General features: G+C 43.8%; 1 protein-coding gene across 1 annotated transcript in view; it reads left to right on the top strand.

Annotated features, from left to right (window-relative positions):
- Positions 1-18,962, top strand: part of ankrd27 (ankyrin repeat domain 27 (VPS9 domain)) — a 63,755-nt gene that overhangs the window by 24,389 nt on the left and 20,404 nt on the right. The window contains exons 8-15 of the mRNA XM_080736123.1: positions 71-136; positions 837-913; positions 3,439-3,560; positions 5,621-5,699; positions 7,703-7,844; positions 8,429-8,521; positions 13,467-13,588; positions 17,669-17,751. Of these exons, the coding sequence (XP_080592249.1) occupies positions 71-136; positions 837-913; positions 3,439-3,560; positions 5,621-5,699; positions 7,703-7,844; positions 8,429-8,521; positions 13,467-13,588; positions 17,669-17,751 (784 nt within the window). The remainder of the gene's footprint in view (positions 1-70; positions 137-836; positions 914-3,438; positions 3,561-5,620; positions 5,700-7,702; positions 7,845-8,428; positions 8,522-13,466; positions 13,589-17,668; positions 17,752-18,962) is intronic.

The following is an 18,962-nucleotide window of genomic DNA, read 5'->3' as shown; positions in this document are numbered from 1 at the left end:
TTTTAAATGATCAACTACTTGATGTTATATACATATAAACATGTTTATATCTCCTCCCCCTCTCCCCCAGATGTACATTCATCATGGTATCCATGATTTAATCTTCAACTTTGTGGGAACGCTTGAAGCTAGCCAGGTATTGTTTATTTATTAATCTACTTCAGTTTCTCAAACTTTGAAATGTCAAGGTCTCCCCTTAACTCTGGCAGTGTACAAATGGAACCATTCCATTTGTACACTGTCAGAGTTACATACTTGTATGGGTCAACTTAGACCCCCCTAAAGGAACCCACAGAGTCTTTGAGAACCACCGATCTACTTAAACCAGGGGTGCCCAAAAGGTAGATCATGATCTACCAGTAGATCACCAAGGGTGTGCAGGTAGACCACATGACATGCCTCTAAACATAATTAAAATATAAAATATATGTCAATATGACATCAAGAAGGGCCTGTCGGCTCCCTTCATGGCTTCTAAATTAGGCAAACCTCCAATGCAATACTTTGTTCAAGAGTTAGTAGCATTACAAAGAACCTCAAAACCTACAGTACCACTTCCATACAGAATGGGATGAAGACATTTTCTCCAGTATTTCCCATTTATTTCCCCCTAAAATGTAACGCCAGTGCTGCTATTCCAAAGCCCCCCTCAGGCCCTCAGCTAAAACATTTTGGATGGGTAGATCACGTTGAGCTAGTCATTTTAAAAGTAGATCTCACGTCAAAAAAGTGTGGGCACCCCTGACTTAAACCAAAAAGTCCTTCACATCAGGAGGACCAACATGTCTTATGAAAGGCTGATCCCAGTGATGTCCTTCTGTCCCCCACCATCACAGGACGCTGCCTTCAACAAGACCGCGCGAGGTCTGCAGGATCTGCAGCAGAAAGACTTGGGGGTGAAATCTGAATTCAGGTCTGTCTGCTCTTTTTGTGTCCTAAACTGCCATTTAAATTCTGTGTTGTGATTATTTGCAGATAATTATTATGTCCTTAAGGTTTTTAACAGTTTTACTGCCAGATGTTATTATTTATTTATTGGGTTTTGTGCCAGCAAAAGCAGCTTACCTTTGCGAGGTTATAGAGAAAGATCTATTTTTTTTCCCCTCATTACATAGTGCACTTTGGTCATACTAGCAGTAGAGGGCAGCCTCATGCAAGAATTAATGTGAAATGGCCGCGGTCGGCTCCCATCCGTCCAGGCCACTAAATCGCTACAGAGCAATAGACCCAGAGAAAATAACAAGGAAGCGTTTTGTCACTCCATTGATGCTAACGTCTAGTGGGTTTTTGAGAGCACTTTTACGGGAGATGTGTTAACGGTACACACCCGCGCGACCCCTCATCAGTTTACAGACATCAAAACAAGGTACAAAAGAACGAGCCAAAGAACGTACAATTGGCATCGCGCCGCCGTGAAAAATGGGGCGAACGGGAACGTCCAAAGCGGTAAAAGAGTTAACAAGCTAAACATTGAAAAATTAGACCTTTTATCACTTAAATCCGAATTCAGAAATGGCGAAGATCTGCTACTTTTAATGCATCTAATGCGACCTCTCACTGCCTGCAATCCCCCAAGAACACACAATCAAAGATTTTAGGAATTTAGGAAGATATAGGCTCAAAATGGGACTGATAGGGTTTTATGTTAAACTGTAGCTTACTGTATGGGGCAGCCGTGGCTGAAGAGAAACACTCCAATTGCCAGAATGCAACGGGAGATAACGTGATCAGGAAGTCCGGTTCCCCTACAGGCCAGTGTTGAGATGAGATTCACAAAAGTGGATTTATCTCCTAATCGTCCGGTAACTCCAGATCACGTTCATGTTTAAAACGAGCCTTTCTCTTACCGGCCGTTACAAAAGCACTGATGGCCGCGATTGTAATTTTTCTGTTCTGAGTGAAAGAAAATGATATCACACGGAAATTTCCGTAAATACTCAGATTACATTACTCAGATTACTTTTACCCCGAGCCTCCGAAATAAGGAGAAATCAATCACATATCGGACACTCAGCGATTAAATCATTGTTTAAAGGGGGCCTGTCACCTAAAAGGTTACTGTCACTTCAGAATAATCAGAGGAATCATCTTAAAAAAAATTTTTTTTTTAAATATTTTTATGATGTCATTGTGGGGATGCGCAATTATAAGCCAATCAAATTAATTGTCTGTATCGCCTGACTGTATGACTACTTACTGTACTGGTCAGCTGTTGTTGGGCAGATTACACTGAGACAGTTTCAGACTGTTTGAGGATCCACAGTAGGGATGTTAATCGACGCATTATTTGCGAATCGACGCGTCGTGGCCGAAAATCGACGCGTCGATCGACTTTTTTCACTTTTTTTCCCCCGGTAAGCAGCAGCTGAGAGGAGACCACAACGGCCCATTACTTTAAGCAACACAACTTTTGCAGCTTCACCCATCAGAACTTGCATCAAAGCCCTAATAATAATTATAATAAATAATTGCTTTTCTTTGCGTTAGCATCATAGCATGGAGTCTGTTCTCTAGAGACTAGAAGCAGAGTGACAAAGTCCATATGGGACATGCGGGAGCGCTGACCGCTTGCTCTCGTATATCCCCACGGGTGTGTCGCATTAACGTTAACGACGAGTAGTGTGGTTTGTGATCATCGCACACAACGGCGACGCTGCCATTAACAAGCGAGCTTTCGTGTCAAGGATGCATGCAGAGGCAGGAGGTAAACAAAACGCATCCAGTCCATAGAGTTGATACAGTCAGGCAAGTCAGCGCGCACTGCTATGACGCGCGCATCATCCCGGTCCAGCAGTGTTTCTCAACCTGTAGTCCGCGGACCTGACTAGCGCCGCATGCATGCACGACAACAGTCTCCGACACACACACACACACACACACACACACACACACACACACACACACACACACACACACACACACACACACACACCGGTCCTCTCACATTTGGAAAACATTAACGCTTATAATGTTTTTGAACAACGATTAAAACAGTCATTTTTTGGGGAAAAACTTTAGAAAAATAAAAAAATATATATATTTTTCGATTTTTCGACTCATACTTTTTGAGTCGCGGTGAGCATGAGTCGATCGACGCGTCGATTTTCGATTTTTTTTCACATCCCTAATCCACAGAGAGATCCAGGAGAGCATATAAACTACTGTATCATACTATTATAATTTCGGGGCTGACCTAGTTCATCCGGAGAGACCACATGAACTACTGTATTATACTATTATAATTTCGGGGCGGACCTTTAATCAAGAGCATCCAATGTGTTGTAAGGGTTGAAAAAACACTCCAAGGTGGTTGGGGAGTGGGGACCACCTGATGACCTCTGTTCCAGTCCAAGGCTTTATCAATTAGGAATGGATTATGAGCGCATCTTTGAGGTGTTTACCAACTTAACCACTACGCTGTCCTCTTCACTCCTCCAGCATCAACATCCCCCGGGCCAAGAGAGAGCTGAGCCAGCTGAACAGCTGCACCTCCCCCCTCCACAAGCTGCTGTGCCTCCGGAAGGTTGTTCTGACCATCATGCAGTCTCCCAGCCGCACAGGTACAGAGAACCTCTATCTATCTGACCATGTAGTCACAGGTACACACAACCTCTATCTATCTGACCATGTAGTCACAGGTACACACAACCTCTATCTATCTGACCATGTAGTCACAGGTACAGTGAACAGTTTACAGTTTAGGCATTTAGCAGACGCTTTTAATCCAAAGCGACTTACAATAAGCAGATAAAACATCACAATAATAAACAAGATAATATGTCAGTACATCAACAGCAATATAACAAATGCAAATGAATGTCTAGAAAACAAAAATAATCAGTCAAGAAAAAAGCTTCTAAAAAAACCTAAAAACAAATGCTAACCAGCTTCATGTATGGTCATTGAGTGTTTCAGTAGTGCTATGGGTTTCGGTGGAGTCTGGAAAGGTGAGTCTTCAGTCCACGGCGAAAGCTAGCAAGTGAGTCCGTTGATCTAAGTGCGACAGGGAGTTTATTCCACAGCTTGGGCGCCAGGAGAGCAAACTGTCTCGGACGAGTGGATTTTTGTCCTGGGGCTTTTAGCGAGGGTTCTGTCAGCATCCCTGACAGAACCCACTATCCACTATCTATCTGTCTCCCAGCCGCACAGGTACAAAGAAATATAGCACCCGCATCAAAAGCTCTTTATAATGTGCATCACATGCTCACCCGTTCACGCACGCACGCACGCACGCGCGCGCACGCACACACACACACACACACACACACACACACACACACACACACACACACACACACACACACACACACACACACACACACACACACACACACACACACACACACACACAAGAGCTTTTTTGCCTGGCAACAGTCAGGTGGCAATGATATTCAATAAAATAAACTAAAGGGTGTCCCTTCCTACTGCCTCCCATCCATCCAGCCCGGATCCAGTGTTCAGTAATGCAGTGTGACAGTGTCAGCCCACACAGCCACAGTAGGCCCACTGTCACTGCCTTAATGCGTTGTTTGTCCAGTTTGTTTTGGAAAAGCAAGCTCGCCGGGCCCTCGACAAACAACTCACAAGAAGTGGAACGATCCTCTTCCAATTACCCTTGGCCAAGCAGCCTATTAACCACTCAAGGGTCTTGTCAGGGAGGCGAGGCACAGAGGAGGAGTGTGTGTGCGTGTTAGCGGGAGTGCCGTGGTTCCAATGTTATTATAGATAACTAAAACTAACAGAATAATGAGAAGCAGATTTGAAGAGAGATGTTTTATTTAACTCAAGGCCGTTTTATTTAGTACAGTACATTCCAACAACCAGCAATTCAACCTGCTTTGCACAGAGCACCAAGTAGAGGAAACACAATTATACATCTTTACTTTTAAGTAAAAAATAACCAACTGAAACTGTATTGTGTTTGTACAAAATTAACTGAAACAAACTGAAATCATAGACAAAATCTAGCGGTAATTAGTTTTGGGTGGATGTATAAAAACGTTTTTTAGCCGTCTCAGTTTCAACTGTGATCTATTTAAATGGTATGGTGTTTTGAAATTTTTGAATTTCGCCACTGACATGACAAATACCCCATCTTATATTATAAACTGTCGTGTGAAAACCCTGTATGTCCAAAACTGTTACTTTTCAGGATCCCCATTAAAAATGTGTAAAGGTAGCAGATCTACAAGCTCAACACGTGTCGCTTTGTGCTGCTTTTCGAGCTCGCAGATCTGCTATAGTATGATCGAGTAGGGGCGTTAATTTACGAGAAAAAAAAAATGGTTTGCTTATGGAGATAAGAACTTTCTGCTTGACAACAATCAGGCAGCAACAATATTCAATACAAAAAATTAAACCAAAAACCAAGCATTTACATAAAAAAAAAGTATTCTAAACTAGCAAACCTACAGGTACTTTAAAAAACTAATTTAAACTGAACTGAATGGAAGAAAAATACAAAAACATCTTCACCTGGTAGGTTTCCTGAGTGAAAGAGAGCACTAGCTTAGTCTTTGAAGCCTCCCGGCTGGCCATGTTGCATCACTGATGAGAGTTAAAGCACATCATGTTGGAATGCAAACCAAGCTGATTGAATGCTTCCCCTCTCTGTCCTCAGTCAACATAGAGGCCATGTGTGCAGACGACCTCCTCTCTGTCATCTTGTATCTGCTGGCCAAGACGGAAATCCCCAACTGGTGAGTGGACTAGGGGGAGGGGTTACTTTACATTTACGCTTAACCACATCATCCCTGCAATAGAGGTTATGCGCATGCTAGGGCATTAACGAAAAAGTCGACAAGTCGACTCAGTCGACTTCATTACGCAAGTCGACTCCCACCAGAGAAAGTCAAAAGTCGAAGTTGAAAAAAAAAAAAAACTTTCTATTGTGAAAATAGCAGATCTACATGCTCACAACGCCTCGCGATGTAGATCGGCTATTTTCAAAATTTCTGCCTCTATATTTGACAATTTGGACAATGTTTAATTTGTCATTTTAGAGGTTAGGGTTAGGGTTAGTCCTTAAATTGGCACTTTAGAAATGTGAAGATATCCTCTATACACTTAAAGCTATACTGTGTAAGATGCTCAACTAGTGGTCATTAGCCCTATAGCAAACCGCGGTCGCGTCCGCGTCTTTCGGCCGTTTTTCGTACCTTCACACCCCCGCGTCTGCCTCCACCTCGCCGAGAGCTATCTTTAGAGGGGTCCCTGTTTCCTGTGCGTTCTGGCATTCCGGAGAAACGGACTCCTTCACCCTGCCTGGTAGGCGAGATTACCTTTTGAGCATAGAGACACACGGGCGACTACAAATATGGCGACCCCACTTCAAGATGCGCTGTGATTGGCCGGCAGTGTATAACCCTCGCTGTGATTGGCCGGTAGTGTGATGACGTAGTTTTGCCGGGAAATCCCGCCCCTGTCACGGCTAAGTAGAAAACATATAAAGAGAAGGCTTCAGAAGCTGAAAATAACGGAGTGGGGGTTCTAAAACTTTAGCGATTTAACAGTTAGGACAATTTTAAGATTTGTTTTATAAAAAAAGTTACATGGTATAACTTTAAACTTTATGTTGGTTTGTTTACAGTTGAGTGAGAAAACAATATTGCACATTAACACCTTCTAAGCCAAGGGGAGCCCCTTAATGTTAAAACCGTACTATATCGCACATCCCCCCAGGGACTCTCAGCCACGTCGTACATTCCCGGACTTTGTCTTTAAAACCGGAATAAAAGCTTTTGATCCGAAAATCGGCGATCGTCTAACCTTCCCTAGTCACCACTCGTGCACTGATAGCTCATGCAGACCGTGCATGAAGCAGAGGTGACGTCAGCGCCTCTCCTTCTCCAAGGCACCTTCCACCCATCCGTTTACTGTCTACACACTCGAGCTCCTCCTGCAGCCATGCTTGGGGCTATGCTAGCGAAACTTTTCAGTTCTGTTCTTCAGTCACACATGGACTATTTGCGGGGACATTTACGTGAAAGGATCGCGCACGCGAAACGCACGGGGACATCGACGATCGGCCAAAACCCCCATTCTATCCCAACGGAAATCGAGAAAATCATGGTGAGTTACTGGCCTGGGGGGAAAAAAAAAAGAAAAAACAGCGGCGCTGTTCAAGATGGAGGGGCTGCGGGGTCATGTTTATAAACATAATATTATGTCTCAGATCACAATACAATAATAGAAATGTCACGGCTAATCTACCAACCACCATTCTATTTCGGACGTCAAGGTGTTAAGTTAATCATCTGGGGACCCCCCAAAATAATTGGGGGGTCATGTGTGATGTGATGACGTCATCAAACGATAAAGTCGACTTCAACTCAACTTTTTACTGAGTCGAGTCGACTTGCAAAAATCACAAGTCCTTAATGCCCTAGCGCATGCATATAGTGAATGGCCAATCGAGTGGCAAAGTGAGTTTAACGTTGTTAAACATCATTTAATACAATCAGATAGGACTTTTCTGTTTGGATGTATGGGCTGTCAAGGCCAGAAAATAGTGATTTTTTTTTGCAAGTTGCAAGTTGGCACCTCGACAGGGTGCAGTTCTGGTTGAAACTTTAACACCATTATTGAAGCGTTTAATATAATAGGTCAGAGTTACTACTGCCATCAGAGCTGAATGGACAGGGGATTCTCCCTGTGTGCTGTACACACCGTGCTATATTAAAGATCTCTCTCTCTCTCCCAGGATGGCCAACCTGAGTTACATCAAGAACTTCCGCTTCAGCCACTCCAGCAGCTCCAGTAAGGATGAGCTCAGCTACTGTCTGACCAGCTTCGAGGCTGCAGTGGAGTACATCAGCCAGGGGAGCCTGAGTCAAGAACATACGGTAGGTCAAACACTGACACAGGTGTTGTATTAATATAAACGTCTGGGTAGCGCCTCACTTCCAACATTGCCAAAATTTGTTCCATTTGGTCTCCCCTTAAATAATACCAATAGGTTGGTATTGTGTTTGATGTAATTTCCATTGTTGATTAGTCACCTTTACAACTAGTCACCTTTACACCAGCATATCATTTAGTGCAGTGAAAGGACATTGAACTGCTTGCAGGGGTCATCAATTTGTCCGTACCCAGCAAACGGACCCACAAAACGATGGTTTAGTGATGAATCATCACTTTTCACCGTTTTGTGGGGGCCATTTGTAGCCCACGGAATGTTTTTCGTGCAAAACAAATGCTTGCAATGGATTCAGCATCATGGAAAACCCCTAGTTTGACCCCTCACATGCTACTTAAAGCAGATTTATTTTTTGTATTTTTTTTTTCCTGTATAGTTCCCCCGGGAGTTGAATTTCAACCTTTTAGTACATATTATTACACACCTTTAGAAACACATCGGTGAAGAAATTTCTTGGTAACGATTTGCTTCACAGATTGGTCAAATGTCTTATAAAATCCCCTTTTGCAGGGCTTGGGGGACCTGAAAGACAAGGCCTTGTTCAGGCAGAAGATGAGCCTTCTCTCCCAGAACGCTGCTACCCCCATAGACTGTCTGTTTGAGGTGAGTCAATGCTGCTGCTACCCCCATAGACTGTCTGTTTGAGGTGAGTCAATGCTGCTGCTACCCCCATAGACTGTCTGTTTGAGGTGAGTCAATGCTGCTGCTACCCCCATAGACTGTCTGTTTGAGGTGAGTCATAGATGTGTGCTTGCGCTAGGACATATAGGGCATACAAATCTATGTGTGTCTGTGTATCATGTGTTTATGCCATGGGCCCGTAGCCAATCACAGAGCGGCAAAGGGTGACGTCATAACATCAAGGCATATTTGGGCCACGGGAGCGGGCGGCCATCCATGCCCGTAGCCAATCAGATGGGTATAATTATGTCCGACAAGCTTGAGGATTCAGTAGGAGCGAGATCATTTAGCGACCTCCAACCTGGTTGCAACCTGGTCGGTAGTTTTCACCGACCTGGTTGCTAAATCTACCGACCGGGTCGCTAAATCTACCAACCGGGCTGAAAAATTACCGACCAGGTCGCTAGATCTACCGACCGGGTCGCTAAATCTACCAACCGGGCTGCAAGCCGCGTCTAGCAGATTACCAAGCATGTTTAGGAGTAGAGCGCTCGTTTTCGTCAGCGTCTGCAGGTTACTGAGGGTTAGGGTTAGAGTTAGGGTTAGGGTTAGGGTTAGGGTTAGGGTTAGAGTTAGGGTTAGGGTTAGGGTTAGGGTTAGGTTTAGGTTTTGGTGCACCTCTGCCACGGTCCAAGTGACTACAATGGAGCGACCCGGTCAGTAGATTTAGCGACCCGGTCGCTGAAAACTACCGACCAGGTCACAACCCGGTTGGAGGTCGCTAAATGATCTCGCCCTCTCTCTGAGGATTGGTGGATTGGTGATCTTCACATGACATTTTAAGTGGGCCAATATCCATGATTGGTCAAGTTTCACGTGACATCCTAATATCTCACTATAAATGGGGAGAAGTTTTTTGCTATTACGTCATTAGCTATTCCATACAATGATGTCATCGTGGAATGACATCATCACATCGTCCTTTTTAAATGTTTTTTATTGTATTTTCCAACAGAACGCCATTCAGCAGATTTTAGCCAAACATTGCCCTACCTTCTAACAAGTGCTATTGTAGATTAGTTGAACTGATTCAAACAGTGGTTCTGGGGTAGAAATGTTTCACTGGACGATACATCTGAAAGGAGGACCCAATTACTGCGACGCTGCTTCTGTGGTAGTTGGACACAAGCTGTACTCATTTGGAGGATGGAACCTGAATAACAGTGGTCAGATTGAAGTCCACATCTTCAACACAGTGTCCTTGCGTTGGAGGAAGTTGCCCCCAGTGACAAATGGAAGAGGACAAAGTCCCATTGAGGTTCCCTCCCGCCGCTGGGGCCACACAGCTGTGGTGGTAGAAGAGATTGTCTACATCTGGGGAGGAGGGAATCCTTACTGCAACGTGCTTTATGCCTTTGATGTCGACACTCACAGCTGGTTCAAACCCAAAGTCTCTGGGACTATTCCAGAAGCAAGGAGGGTGTTCCACTCAGCCTGTGTCCTGGAGAAGGTCATGTATGTCTATGGAGGTAGCTATAATATGTGGTCCCATTTCCATAATGACCTCTACAAGTTGGACACCACCATAATGGTCTGGGCTTTAATTAACAGCAGAGGCTCTACACCACATGCTTCAAACCGTCACTCTGCCACCATCATCGGAACAAAGATGTTTGTATTTGGGGGCTGGAGGGGCTGGGGCTGCAGCTACAACAAGCTCACAGTGTTTGACACAGAGACAATGTGCTGGCTGAGCATGCCTACTGGACACCTTCTCCCAGAAGAACGCCGTGATCATTCAGCCTTTGCCTACAATGGAGAGCTGTACATATTTGGTGGCTGGAACAGGAACCAGTACTTAAATGATCTGTGGAAATTCAGTCCAGAGAGCTTTTCCTGGGAGCGGGTTGAGCCCAAGGGGAAAGAGCCCTGTAGGATGAATGGGATGAGCTGTTGCATGGTGGGAGATTGTATTATCATCCATGAAAGATACAAAGGAGCACATCAGGCCACCACTACCTCTGCTGACCTGTACATCCTGGACTTAAATCCCAGCCTGAAGATGTTATGCAAGCTAGCAGTCACTCAGCATGGTCTGGAACGGTCTGAACTCCCACATGACATCAGGTGGGAACTGGCAGCCATGACTACCAACAGCAACTGAAGAAAACCAGAAATATGCAATTCTGGGAAATTGCAAGTGTGGTGACACGATTCACACACATTAATTCTGTCTTACCATTTGAATGTTCCCCATTCAAGTCAATGAGGAAAATGTATTCACTAATACTGTTACAAAGTACATGAACGGCCATATATGGAGAGCTCTGTCAGTCCATGTCCCTTTATGCCCATACTGTATATGGAGATCCCTGATGTCAATATTAATATTAAGCCCATATCTTGGAATGCCCATATTTGGACATAGTTCTTTTTTTTTTTTTTTTTTTGAAGCGATGAAAGCCGCTTCCAAGGAGTGGCTTTGTGTCCCCCGCCCATATATGGTCATTTCAGTCCAGAATGAACAGGTTTTATCTGTCTGTAAATATGTGTCCACCATGTCCATATATGGTCATTTCTGTCCAGAATGAACAGGATTTATCTGTCCGTAAATGTGTGTCCCCATGTCCATATATGGTCATTTCAGTCCAGAATGAACAGGTTTTATCTGTCCCGTACGTCCAGAATATGTGTGTAGTGTCCGTCCCGGTGATATATTGGACAATGAGACCATAGTTTGAGGATGGGTCAAGCTTCACATGACAATCCGGCCCTCCAGATAAAATCATTCATTCATTCAGAATTCAGAATTCTGTAGCTCTAGACAATTTTATACTCAGATTCACCGCTTCACTTCGAACCGAGGTTTGATTTTTTGTCTTCTTTTTTGCCTTTTTTACAGTTGTTATAAAGCTTTAAGAGTACTCGTGAGCGCTTATAACTGTAACTATACGAGGCAGTGGTTCTCAATCTTGTTTAGGCTGCAGTAGGCTACCCCCTTATACTGATTGTTTAGGCTGCAGTAGGCTACCCCCTTATACTGATTGTTTAGGCTGCAGTAGGCTACCCCCTTATACTGATTGTTTAGGCTGCAGTAGGCTACCCCCTTATACTGATTGTTTAGGCTGCAGTAGGCTACCCCCTTATACTGATTGTTTAGGCTGCAGTAGGCTACCCCCTTATACTGATTGTTTAGGCTGCAGTAGGCTACCCCCTTATACTGAAGTCTGTTTTTAGGCTGCAGTAGGCTACCCCCTTATACTGAAGTCTGTTTTTAGGCTGCAGTAGGCTACCCCCTTATACTGAAGTCTGTTTTTAGGCTGCAGTAGGCTACCCCCTTATACTGAAGTCTTGTTTAGGCTGCAGTAGGCTACCCCCTTATACTGAAGTCTTGTTTAGGCTGCAGTAGGCTACCCCCTTATACTGAAGTCTGTTTTTAGGCTGCAGTAGGCTACCCCCTTATACTGAAGTCTTGTTTAGGCTGCAGTAGGCTACCCCCTTATACTGAAGTCTGTTTTTAGGCTGCAGTAGGCTACCCCCTTATACTGAAGTCTTGTTTAGGCTGCAGTAGGCTACCCCCTTATACTGAAGTCTTGTTTAGGCTGCAGTAGGCTACCCCCTTATACTGAAGTCCATCTTGTTTAGGCTGCAGTAGGCTACCCCCTTATACTGAAGTCTTGTTTAGGCTGCAGTAGGCTACCCCCTTATACTGAAGTCTTGTTTAGGCTGCAGTAGGCTACCCCCTTATACTGAAGTCTTGTTTAGGCTGCAGTAGGCTACCCCCTTATACTGAAGTCTTGTTTAGGCTGCAGTAGGCTACCCCCTTATACTGAAGTCTTGTTTAGGCTGCAGTAGGCTACCCCCTTATACTGAAGTCTTGTTTAGGCTGCAGTAGGCTACCCCCTTATACTGAAGTCTTGTTTAGGCTGCAGTAGGCTACCCCCTTATACTGAAGTCTTGTTTAGGCTGCAGTAGGCTACCCCCTTATACTGAAGTCTTGTTTAGGCTGCAGTAGGCTACCCCCTTATACTGAAGTCTTGTTTAGGCTGCAGTAGGCTACCCCCTTATACTGAAGTCTTGTTTAGGCTGCAGTAGGCTACCCCCTTATACTGAAGTCTTGTTTAGGCTGCAGTAGGCTACCCCCTTATACTGAAGTCTTGTTTAGGCTGCAGTAGGCTACCCCCTTATACTGAAGTCCAAAGCCAAGTAGCCCCTTCCCCTGACTACAGCAACGTGTGTGTGTGTGTGTGTGTGTGTGTGTGTGTGTGTGTGTGTGTGTGTGTGTGTGTGTGTGTGTGTGTGTGTGTGTGTGTGTGTGTGTGTGTGTGTGTGTGTGTGTGTGTGTGTGTGTGTGTGTGTGTGTGTGTGTGTGTGTGTGTGGTGATAAACCAGACATATTTACATCTCTGACTGCTAATACACCAGATGTTGTTGTTGATGAAGAGTCTAGGGAAGTGTCTGTATTAGAGATTGCATGCACCCTTGACCTTAGCCTAGAGGAAGCATTTATGACCAAGATCATTAAATACCAACCACTGCTAAACATCATCTCGTAGCTGGGTTATAGGTGCAAACTATTTGTCTTTATATTTGGCAGCCTAGGACAGACATACCCACAGGCTGGTTGTTAGAGGGCTTCAACAACTTGGTATGCCCAAAAAGGAGGCAAAAAGGCTGGCAACGTATTGTGCTGTGTCTGCCATAATTGGCAGCCGCCACATATGGCGGAGACGCTGTTACTTGTACCCATAGATTACTGAGTGACATGCCCATTGTATCACGAAAATGTACTCCATGATTTAGTGAATGTACTCTTGCTGAACAAATAGTATTTGTGTCCCTGTATGTTTCTCTCTTATGTGGACAAATAAACGGTTAAAATGTGTGTGTGTGTGTGTGTGTGTGTGTGTGTGTGTGTGTGTTGCAGCACATCGCCAATGGCAACGAAGAGGAGGTGCAGCGCTTGCTGAGTGAGAGTGAGGGGGAGGAGGAGGTGAGGCTGTGTCACCCGCTGTGCTCCTGTGACCACTGTGAGAGACACCTCTCTGGGTGAGCACACACACACACACACACACACACACACACACACACACACACACACACACACACACACACACACACACACACACACACACACAGAGAGGTGAGGCTGTGTCACCCGCTGTGCTCCTGTGACCACTGTGAGAGACACCTCTCTGGGTGGGTACGCACACGCACACACACACACACACACGCACGCACGCACGCACGCACGCACACACTCACACACACACAGAGAGAGGTGAGGCTGTGTCACCCGCTGTGCTCCTGTGACCACTGTGAGAGACACCTCTCTGGGTGGGTACACGCACGCACGCACGCACGCACGCACGCACGCACGCACGCACGCACACACACACACACACACACACACACACACACACACACAGACACACATCCTTTTTTACCTGGACATTCTCTGGTGCTTCCTTTCTTGGTTTCTGTTCATCATTTTACTACTAGTGCAGTGTAGTGCCCGTTGGGGGCGTGGCCGATTCCTTGGACGTGCCACCTGCAGTGTTATTTAGCCACAAGCTCAAGCCCTCGACCTGCCAGGGAGCCGTCAGTTTCAGACGTTCGTCTGAAACTGTGTTATAAAAGGTCTAAAAGTGAAAAGCCTAGACAATGAAACAACGTCATTTCAACGGCCATATAAGGGGGTTCCACACTATGCGCCTCCTAGCAATTCATTTTCAATGAGAGGCGGGCGGCTATTTTGGCCGCGCATCGATGTTTTGGGGCGGCGAGGGGAGCGGGCGCAGTCCCGTGAAATCCCCCGAGAGCGTGCTCGTTTGTGCATGTGTACGCGGGCGGTGAGAGATGGATTGTGTTCATCTTTGTGAAATACCGCGCAGCGTTTACTCACTGAGCGAGTGTGTTTACTCTTACCGCGGTGCGGACACCGCTGATCCTAGCGGCAGCCTCGACGGCAACCGCTTGTAGTGTGGAGGGCACCATATACTTTACAGTAGATAGACGCTCTATAAAGACAGCTAATCAAAGTCTAGACTAAGCCTAGCCGTCTAAAAAACATTCACCTTTAGACGTATTTTAGACGTCTAATAGCCTGAGAAAAGGTCTGGGCCCCCATGTTGGCCATGGGATCTAGTAGTGAGCCACTGCCTGTTCATCTATAGATCAAATAATGAAGACAATAAGTCAATAGTTTAATATGAATGAGAAGGGGAAAAAAAAGATACATCATGAAAAAAAGTGTTATGCATGTCAAACAATAATACAACAATGATTTATAGGACCTAAAACCCTGATCATTGCGCTTGACTTGATCTTTTTTATGTCAAACGAAATTGTTGACAGTTCAGTTCCTTAGTTCATTTATGTTTCTCGGTTCTCTGTCTGCTGGACATGTTTAGTCAAATTGTTCGTCCACAAGTGTCTTTCCAAGTTCCCTTATTTCTTCCCACAGACTCTGGAAACAGCAGTCATCACGCCACTCTGAAAAAAATTATAAAACAAAGAATAAAATCTGAACCTACAATTCAATATCTCCCATTAGCTCAGATTATGGAAAACGACAATATGAGTGACGATAGTTATGCAGAACATACACAAATCATACACAAATAGCAGATATACAAGCTCACAGCGCGGCACCGAGTGCCACGCTGCAAGCTTGTAGATCTGCTTTTTTTTTTTTTTTTAAGTCGTTAAGATTTGTGCAAATCCTTTTTAATGCGAAAATTTGTTCTCAAAATGTTCTTCTGGGGGTCCCTGGAACTAAATATTTTGTGATGGGGGTCCGTGGGCAAATACATATCATTTTCGGGGTCCTTGACATGAAAAGGTTTGAGGACCACTGACATAGAAACATAGGTTTAAAAAAACAAAAAAAAAACAGACGAGTTAGAGGACACTTATAGAATCGGGTCAAAATATTCAAAGACTTGTACAAATATTCACAATTTAGTAGTAATTCTGCTTTTTATTTTTATATAGTTAAAGCATAAAATAATGTTTAATGGGTTAAAAACCTCTAGCCAAGTCCAAAACCAGTCAGGCTACCAGGGAGCCAGGTCATGGTCTTAGACCTGTGTATGGTACACCAATAGATTAGACCTGTGTATGGTACACCAATAGATTAGACCTGTGTATGGTACACCAATAGATTTCACTTCCTTATCTATTTTTCTCAGTTCTATGTCTGCAGGAAAGCTCTAGTCAAACCATTCGTTGGTTTGTCAGAAAGTGTCTTTCCAAGTTCCCTTACTTCACTAGCACTGCATAATGGTTGCTATTCGTTCATTTAGTTGTATACTATAGTATGTCTTTATGTCAGGGATTTCAAATAGCTTTTTTTGTTTTCTTGTTTAACTCCCCTACTGCTTTGGACGTTCCTGTTCGCCCCAATTCTCAAGAGACCTCCGCGCCAATACGGCGCTCGTTCGCGTTCGTTCGTTCGTTCGTTCGTTTACCTTGTTGAAGCTGATGAGGGGTCGCGCCGCCGTGTACTGTAAACACATTTTCCGCGGTGATGGTGTAAAAAATCCATTATGCGTTAACATCAACGGAGACCAATTCACTTCCTTGTTGATTTCCTCTGGCTGTAAGGCTCTGTGGCCCGTGACTGCACTGAATGTACGGCAACACATAACAGGCAAATTCACATTCATTCTCGCATGATGCCGCCCTCTGCTGCCTGGCAGACCAAAGTGCACTATTGCACAATCAAAAAAATAAATAAATAAAATAAATAAATGTCTGTCTATCTACTATAACGTCGCAAAGGTAAGCCGCTTTTTGATGGCACCAGACCCAATAAATAAATAAATAATCTGGCAGTAGGAGAGTTAATCTCCTTTCCCCCCTTGTTCCCACCCCCTTCTACTTTTCCTCTTTCTTTCCTCAATGTAAATAGTAGGATGGGAACGATGCACGAAAACTAATTTCACCCACTTCTTAACTTCTATAAACCTGCAATCTGGGAACCCCTCGTCAAATGAAAAACGGTGCCCTCTCTTGGCTTGAGAGATTAGTAAATCTGTGATGTGACACTAAAGCTGATTGTGATGACAAAATGAGAATCCCAGACCATCTAGTCTCCTATGACAACATCCATGTGATATCCATATCGTTACTGTCGGGCAGAAACCTCTTATCTCCATTTGTTCCACTTTTTGTGATCATACTACAGCGTCACACAAAAGTAGCAGAGCCAAGATCTGTAGATCTGCTACTTTTGAATTTGAATCACGAAGAGTACCAGTTTTGGACATACCATTGTGCTGAAAATTAGGTTAATTTGCAATTGTTTTACATCCTTTTCCTTTTTGTACAAAGCAATAATCTCTTCTCTGAACTTGTCTGACCATTCCTTAGACTTAGCCATGTTTCTAACTGCTCTAATCACAGACAACAAGTCAAACACTTCTAGTCAGGCCAGGTTGCACATCTGATGCAACTATTTAAGCCCTTGATTAGTCAATTGCAGTTGATTACAGATGTTATCAGGTGTAATTAAGAGTTGAATAATTGAAAGTGAAAGTGCCATTGAAAGTGGCATTTAGCATTGAATTTGAAAACAAAAAACAAAACACTACACATATTACTTTTGTTGAGCTATTTACATTGTTCTTGTATGATTTATTTATTTAATTCAGTTGACAGTTTGTGAATTTAGCCAATAGAGCAGATTTGCAGATCGGGGTTGAATAATTTTGAGCACAACTTTATGAGGTTTCCACCATACAGACAATTATACTTACTGCCCGGCCAGCCCGAGGTTCACCACAGCCATGTACTGTACTGTACTGTACTGTACTGTACTGTACTGTACTGTACAGTACAGTACTGAGTACAGTACTGTACTGTACTGTACAGTACTGGACTGGACTGGACTGGACTGTACAGTACAGTACTGAGTACAGTACTGTACTGTACTGGACTGGACTGGACTGTACTGGACTGGACTGTACTGTACTGTACTGTACTGGACTGGACTGTACTGTACTGTTGTACTGTACTGTTGTACTGTACTGTACTGTACTGTACTGTACTGTACTGTACTTGGTTATGATATACTTTTCTCATTGAAGTGGTTTTCATTCCGATTCCTTGTGGATTCATTTTCAGGCGACTCAACGACCCGTCCATCGTGACGCCCTTCTCCAGAGACGACCGAGGATACACCCCACTCCACGTTGCTGCTGTGTGTGGTGAGTGGCAGCTGCACCATGGATGGATGGATGGATTGAAAACACATCTACAAGCTCGCAGCGCGGCACCGAGTGCAGCTTGTAGATCTGCTATTTTTGAAAAAGTCGTGAAAATGTGTGCAAATCTTTGAATATATGTATTTTCAAAGCGAACGTTTGTAACTCAAATTTTGCTTCTGGGTGGTCCCTGGAACTAGATATTTTGAGATGCGGGTCCGTGGCCAAATACATTTAGTGCAGTATACAAAAAGGTAGGAATTAAAATTTCCAAAAAGGTAGCACACCCAAAACGTTAAATCAGTGGAGGACAAAGTACTCACATTTCTACTTTTTTATTGGCACACAGCCAACAAAGAACAGTTCTTTGTTGGGTGTGTCAATAAAAAAGTGGAATAAATAGTGAAAATCGTATAAATGTCTTCTAAATCCTTCTTCTAAATCAGTGGTAATCAAACTTTTTCACTCCAAGGACCCCCAAAATTACATGTATTTGGCCGCGGACCGCCGGACCCCCGTTTCAAAATGTGTTGTTCCAGGAACCCCCAAAAGCAGAGATTTGTGTTATTACAGAAGTTGTAAATCTACAAGCTTGTAGATCTGCCATTTTTCAATAGCTAAAGTATAAAATAATTCCAACTATTGAATGCTTTAACCAGTGAAAAATATCAGATATACAAGCTCACATATCGAGCTTGTAGATCTGCTATTTTTGAAAAAGTCGTGAAAATGTGTGCAAATCTTTGAATATATGTATTTTCAAAGCGAACGTTTGTAACTCAAATTTTGCTTCTGGGTGGTCCCTGGAACTAAATATTTTGAGATGGGGGTCCGTGGCCAAATACATGTCATTTTGGGGTCCTTGGAGTGAAAAAGTTTGATAACCACTGACATAGTAGTCTCTCAAGAACAGACTAACTGAGCTCCAGTTAAGTGAAAAGGACCTTTTCTTTGACACTTATAGAATCAGGTCAAAATTCTAATTTTAGCAATTAAAAAAAAAATAGCAGATCTACAAGCTTGCAGAGCGGCTCGGTGCCTCGCTGTGAGCTTGTATATCTGCAATTTTTTCAATAGTTAAAGCATAAAATAATGATACACAATATAATGTACCCGTTCTGAATGGATTAAAAGTATTATGTTCGTTGACAACTTTTCTTTTTTTCGCAGATGAAAATGAAATGAAATGAAAACTTGAATGAAATGAAATGAAG

This window comes from Nannobrachium achirus (assembly GCF_963921795.1).
Source record: "Nannobrachium achirus genome assembly, chromosome: 11".
Lineage (NCBI taxonomy): Eukaryota > Metazoa > Chordata > Actinopteri > Myctophiformes > Myctophidae > Nannobrachium > Nannobrachium achirus.
This window is presented reverse-complemented; position numbering and strand designations above follow the sequence as displayed.